The following is a 6919-nucleotide window of genomic DNA, read 5'->3' as shown; positions in this document are numbered from 1 at the left end:
AAAAATGGCCCAAAAATGGGCCCAAAAATAGGCCAAAAATAGGCCAAAAATGGGCCAAAAATGGCTGAAAAGTGGGCCCAAAAATGGGCCCAAAAATGGGCCAAAAATGGGCCCAAAATAGGCCAAAAATGGCCCAAAATGGGCAAAAATGGGCCAAAAGCAACCCCAGAATATCCTGAAATTAGCTCAAAAATATCCTAAATATATCCCAAAAATGGCCCAGAAATGGGCCAGAAATAGGCCAAAAATGGGCCAAAAATATCCTGAAATTACTGCAAAAATATCCTGAAATTATTCCAAAAATATCCTGAAAATAGCCCAAAAATATCCTGAAATTATTCCAAAAATATCCTGAAATTAGCCCAAAAATTATTCCAAAAATAGGCCAAAAGCACCCCCAGAATATCCTGAAATTAGGCCAAAAATAGCCCAAAAATATCCCCAAATTATTGCAAAAATATCCTGAAATTATTGCAAAAATATCCTGAAATTAGCCCAAAAATAGCCCAAAAATTATCCAAAAAATAGCACAAAATTAGCCCAAAAATATCTTGAAATTAGCCCAAAAAGAGCCCAAAAAATCCTAAAAAAATCCAAATTATCCCAGAAATATCCAAAATATCCTGAAATTATCCCAAAAATAGCCCAGAAATAGCCCAAAAGCACCCCCAGAATATCCTGAAATTATCCAAAAATGGCCCAAAAAATATCCCAAAAATATCCCAAAATTATCCCAAAAAAGAGCCCAAAAATCCCAAATCTGACCCCATTTCTCCTCTTTTTTTGGGTCCATTTTTACCCCGATTTTCTCCATTTTTGGGTCATTTTTACCCCAATTTTCTTCATTTTTTCACCATTTTTTCACTGTTTTTCCCCAATTTTTCCCCATTTTCCCAATTTCCCCCTTTTTCTCCCCAGGAATTCCACATCTCCACAGTCAAGGTGAAAAAGCCAAACTTGGGGTTGATTTTAGGTCGTTTTTAACCCAATTTTCTCCATTTTTAGGCCATTTTTACCCCGATTTTCTTCATTTTTTCACCGATTTTCTTCATTTTTTCACCATTTTTTCCCCAATTTTCCCAATTTCCCCCTTTTTCTCCCCAGGAATTCACATCTCCACAGTCAAGGTGCAGGAGCTCAATTTGAACTCAATTCAGGCCATTTCTAACCCAATTTCCTCCATTTTTTAGGCCATTTTTCACCGATTTCCCCCAAATTTTCCCCATTTTTCCCAATTTCCCCCTTTTTCTCCCCAGGAATTCCACATCTCCACAGTCAAGGTGAAAAAGCCAAACTTGGGGTTGATTTTAGGTCGTTTTTAACCCAATTTTCTCCATTTTTAGGCCATTTTTACCCCGATTTTCTTCATTTTTTCACCGATTTTCTTCATTTTTTCACCATTTTTTTCCCCAATTTTCCCAATTTCCCCCTTTTTCTCCCCAGGAATTCCACATCTCCACAGTCAAGGTGCAGGAGCTCAATTTGAACTCAATTCAGGCCATTTCTAACCCAATTTCCTCCATTTTTAGGCCATTTTTTCACCGATTTCCCCAAATTTTCCCCAATTTTCCCAATTTCCCCCCTTTTTCTCCCCAGGAATTCCACATCTCCACAGTCAAGGTGGAGGAGCCAAACTTGGGCTCCATTTTGGGTCATTTCAGGCCATTTTTAACCCAATTTTCTCCATTTTTAGGCCATTTTTTCACTGTTTTTCCCCAAATTTTCACCAATTTCCCCCAAATTTTCCCCAATTTCCCCAATTTCCCCCTTTTCTCCCCAGGAATTCCACATCTCCACAGTCAAGGTGAAAAAGCCAAACTTGGGGTTGATTTTAGGTCGTTTTTAACCCAATTTTCTCCATTTTTAGGCCATTTTTACCCCCGATTTTCTTCTTTTTTTCACCGATTTTCTTCATTTTTTCACCATTTTTTCCCCAATTTTCCCAATTTCCCCCTTTTTCTCCCCAGGAATTCCAACATCCCCACAGTCAAGGTGAAAAAGCCAAACTTGGGGGTTGATTTTGGGTCCTTTCTAATCAGATTTTCCCCATTTTTAGGCCATTTTTACCCCGATTTTCCCCAAATTTTCACCGATTTTCTTCAAATTTTCACCAATTTTCTTCATTTTTTCCCCATTTTTTCCCCATTTTTCCCAATTTCCCCCTTTTTCTCCCCAGAAATTCCACAACTCCACAGTCAAGGTGCAGGAGCTCAATTTGACTCAATTCAGGCCATTTCTAACCCAATTTTCCCCCATTTTTGGGTCATTTTTTCACCGATTTTCCCCAAATTTTCACCGATTTTCTTCATTTTTTTCACCGATTTTCACCATTTTTTCACTGTTTTTCCCCAATTTTCCCAATTTCCCCCTTTTTCCTCCCCAGGAATTCCACATCTCCACAGTCAAGGTGCAGGAGCTCAATTTGGGGTCATTTCAGGCCATTTCTAACCCAATTTTCTCCATTTTTAGGCCATTTTTACCCCGATTTTCTTCATTTTTTCACCGATTTTCTCCATTTTTTCACCGATTTTCTTCATTTTTTCACCATTTTTTCCCCATTTTTCCCAATTTCCCCCTTTTTCTCCCCAGGAAGTCGACATCTACACGGTCAAGGTGGAGGAGCTGACGTTCACGGCTCCCTTCTGCCTGCAGGTGAAGCGCAACGATTACGTGCACGCGCTGGTGGCCTACTTCAACATCGAGTTCACGCGCTGCCACAAGAGAACCGGCTTCTCCACCAGTAATTTGGGGCAAATTCCTGACATTTTGGGCAATTTGGGATTTTTGGGAATTTTTTGGGAATTTTTCGGGCTTTTTTTGGGCTTTTTTCGGGCTTTTTTTCGTGATTTTTTGATGATTTTTGAGCATTTTTCAGTGGATTTTTGGTCCGACTTTCCACAACTCCAGCAGCTTCCCCAGCAGGAATTTGGGGCTAAATTCAGGGATTTTGGTTCATTTGGGATTTGGGAATTTTTAGGAATTTTTTGGGAATTTTTCCTGCATTTTTCGGGCATTTTTTGGTGATTTCCCATTGGGATTTCAGGCCCTACTTCAACATCGAGTTCACGCGCTGCCACAAGAGAACCGGCTTCTCCACCAGTAATTTGGGCTTAAATCCTGGGATTTTGGGGCAATTTGGGATTTTTGGGAATTTTTTGGGATTTTTTCCGGCTTTTTTTGGGCTTTTTTTGGTGATTTTTCGATGATTTTTGGGCATTTTTCGGTGGATTTTCGGTCCGACTTTCCACAACCCCAGCAGCTTCCCCAGCAGGAATTTGGGGCTAAATCCAGGGATTTTGGTTCATTTGGGATTTGGGAATTTTTAGGAATTTTTTGGGAATTTTTTCGTCATTTTTGGGGGATTTTTCCTGCATTTTTTGGGGATTTTTTGGTGATTTCCCATTGGGATTTCAGGCCCTACTTCAACATCGAGTTCAGGCACTGCCACAAGAGAAGCGGCTTCTCCAGCAGGAATTTGGGTTAAATCCTGGGATTTTGGGCAATTTGGGAGTTTTGGGAATTTTTTGGGATTTTTTCGGGCTTTTTTTGGGCTTTTTTTAGGCTTTTTTGGGCGTTTTTTTGGGCTTTTTTTGGTGATTTTTTGATGATTTTCGGTCCGACTTTGCACAACCCCAGCAGCTTCCCCAGCAGGAATTTGGGGCTAAATTCAGGGATTTTGGGCAATTTGGGATTGGGGAATTTTTAGGAATTTTTTGGGAATTTTTCCTGCATTTTTTGGGCATTTTCAGGCCCGGAATCGCCCTACACCCACTGGAAGCAGAGCGTGTTCTACATGGAGGGGAAAGAAAGCTGAGAACAAGGGGAAAAAATGGATAAAAAATGGGGAGAAATTGGGGTAGTAAAAATTAGGGGAAAAAATACCAAAAAATTGGGAAAAAATAGGTAAAAAATCAGGAAAAAATAAGTAAAAAATCAGGAAAAAATCAGAATAAAATTGGTAAAAAATACCAAAAAAAATCAGAAAAAAATGGTAAAAAATCAGAATAAAATGGGGGTAAAAAGGTGAAATTTTGGGGTCAAATTGAGGTTGGGTTTTGGCAGATTTTGGGCAGATTTTGGGGCTGATTTTGGGGTGAATTTGGACATTTTCAGGCCCGGAATCCCCCTACACCCACTGGAAGCAGAGCGTGTTCTACATGGAGGGGAAACAAAGCTGAGGAAAAGGGGAAAAAATGGATAAAAAATGGGGAGAAATTGGTAAAAATTAGGGGAAAAATACCAAAAAAATCAGTAAAAAATAGCTTAAAAATCAGGAAAAAATAGGGAAAAAATCAGAAAAAAATGGGGAAAAATAGGAAAAAAATCAGAAAAAAATGGTAAAAATCAGAAAAAAATGGGGAAAAAATCAGGAAAAAATCAGAAAAAAATAGGGAAAAAATCAGAAAAAATGGTAAAAAATCAGAATAAAATGGTAAAAAGTTGGGGTAAAAAGCTGAAATTTTGGGATCAAATTGGGGATGGGTTTTGGCAGATTTTGGGGCTGATTTTGGGGTAAATTTTGGCATTTTCAGGCCCAGAATCGCCCTACACCCACTGGAAGCAGACCGTGTTCTACATGGAGGAATATCTGACGGTGAAGAGCGGCGAGGAAATTTTCGGCACCATCACCATGAAACCCAACGCCAAAAACAACGTGAGAAAATCAAATTCCAAAGTTTGGGGGGATTTTGGGGAATTTTGGGTTTTTTTTTCAGGGGGAATTTTTAGGGGATTTTTTGGGGATTTTTCGGGGATTTTTTCGGGTTTTTTTTGTATTTTTGGGGGGATTTATTGGGATTTTTTTTGGATTTTTGGGGATTTTTTGTGGGGAAATTTGGGGATTTTTCGGGATTTTTTGGGGAATTTTTGGGGGGATTTATCAGGATTTTTGAGGGATTTTTGGGGGATTATTCGGGGATTTTTGAGGGATTTTTGGGGGTATTAGGATTTTTTGGGGATTTTTTGTGGGGGATATTTGGGGATTTTTTTCAGCGGGATTTTGGGAATATTTTAGGGATTTTTGGGGGGATTTTTGGGGATTTTTTTGGATTTTAGGGGTGTTTTGGGGGGATTTTTTTGGATTTTTTCAGGGGGATTTTGGGGGGGTTTGAGGGTTTTTGGGAGTATTTATTGGGATATTTTTGGGGATTTTTTTCAGGGGAATTTTTGAGGGGAATTTTCAGGATTTTTTAGGGATTTAAAGGCATTTTGGGGGGTATTTCTTGGGATCGTTTTTTTTGGATTTTTGGGGATTTTTGGAGATTTTTTCAGTGGGAATTTTGGGGGGGATTTTGGGAATTTTTGGGGATTTTTTGGGATTTTTTGAGGGATTTTGGGGAATTTTTGGGGGTATTTTTTTAGGGTATTTCTCAGGATTTTTTTTTTTTTTATTTTTGGGGATTTTTTCAGGGGGAATTTTTGGGGATTTTTTCAGGGATTTTGGGGATTTTTTTTTTTTTTTTGGGGGGGATTTATGGAGGGATCTTTTGGGCATTTTTTGAGAGATACTGGGGCCTTTTTATGAGGGGATTTTTGAGGAATTTTTTGGAGGGAGTTTTGGAGATCGTTTTGGATTTTTTTGGGAATTTTGGGAAACTTTTGGGATTTCAGGGGAGGATTTTTAATTTTGGGCCATTTTTGGGAGCCTCCTGAGGGATTTTGGGAGGGAATTTGGGGACATTTAGAATGGGATTTTTGGTAAAAATTCGATTATTTTGGGGATAATTTTCATTCTGGGGGATTGTGGGCATTTGGATGAATTTCTGGATGTCCCAAAATCCCAATTTTTTGCCCCAAAAGCGCGACCTGGACTTCACCATCGACCTGGACTTCAAGGGGCAGCTCTGCGAACTCTCCTGCTCCACCGATTACCGCATGCGTTAGGGGGCCCAAAACCCCCGCAATTCACCCCAAAATCCGCCCCAAAATCAGCCCCAAACCCCCCTCGAAATCCCCCAAAAACCCCCAAAAATCCCCCCAAAAACCCCAAAAAAATCCCCCAAAAATCCCCAAAAAAACCCCAAAATGGGGACTCTGCAGTTCCCGTTTTTCACCACCGGGGGGCGCCAAAATCCAAATTTCGGGGATTTTTCCCAATTTTTTGGGTTTTTTTCTCCTCATTTTGGGACCTCAAATTTTTTATTTCTTGACCCCAAATTTGGGGGAGTTTTGCCCCATTTTGAGCTCCAAAATTTTGGGGTTTTTTCCGTTTTGGGACCCTAAAATTTCTTTTTTTTTACCTCATTTTGGGACACCAATTTTTGGGAGTTTTCCCCCGTTTTGTTCCACAATTTTTGGGGTTTTCCCCCATTTTGGAACCCCAAATTTTGGGGGATTTTTTCCTCATTTTGGGACCCAAAATTTCTTTTTTTTGCCCCAAATGGGGACCCCAAACTTTGGGGTTTTTCCTTAATTTTTCCCCCAAATTTTGAGGGGTTTTTTTCCCTTTTTCTTCCCCAAATTTGATTTTTTCCCCAATTTTAGGAATCCCCAAATTTGGGGTTTTTTGACTCATTTTGATCCCCAAAATTTTGGGGTTTTTTTTCATTTTGATCCCCAAAATTTTGGGGTTTTTTTCTTCTTTTCGACCTCAAATTTTGGTGTCCCCCAATTCTGGGATTTTTTCCTCATTTTTGACCCAAAATTTTGGGGATTTTTTTCTTCATTTTAACCCCAATTTTTCCCCCCATTTTGTCCCCTAAATTTTGATTTTTTTCCCTATTTTGTCCCAAATTTGGGGTTTTTCCCTCATTTTTTGGGGGGGTTTTGGCGCCGTTTCTCCCCCTCCCCCCCCCCCCCTTGGGGCATTTTTGGGGTGGGGGAGGGGATTTGGGGGGTGGGGGAGGGGCGATTTTGGGCTTCCCCTCCCCCCCCTTTGTAAGTTATGTTTTTATATCAAATAAAGGCAAATAAAGGCAAA

General features: G+C 39.8%; 1 protein-coding gene across 1 annotated transcript; it reads left to right on the top strand.

Annotated features, from left to right (window-relative positions):
* Positions 1 to 918: 918 nt before the first annotated feature.
* On the top strand, positions 919 to 6919 carry LOC139587102 (protein arginine N-methyltransferase 1-like; the record flags this gene model as incomplete). Its single annotated transcript, XM_071420970.1, has 10 exons — positions 919 to 942; positions 1257 to 1280; positions 1444 to 1467; positions 1597 to 1620; positions 1781 to 1804; positions 2177 to 2200; positions 2384 to 2407; positions 2590 to 2740; positions 4533 to 4654; positions 5800 to 6919. Coding segments are annotated over 10 exons (525 nt in total), but the record flags the coding sequence as incomplete, so codon positions are not given.

Source organism: Agelaius tricolor, unplaced genomic scaffold (assembly GCF_023055355.1).
Source record: "Agelaius tricolor isolate 1412-34295 unplaced genomic scaffold, bAgeTri1.0.p SCAF_179, whole genome shotgun sequence".
Taxonomy (NCBI): Eukaryota; Metazoa; Chordata; class Aves; order Passeriformes; family Icteridae; genus Agelaius; species Agelaius tricolor.
This window is presented reverse-complemented; position numbering and strand designations above follow the sequence as displayed.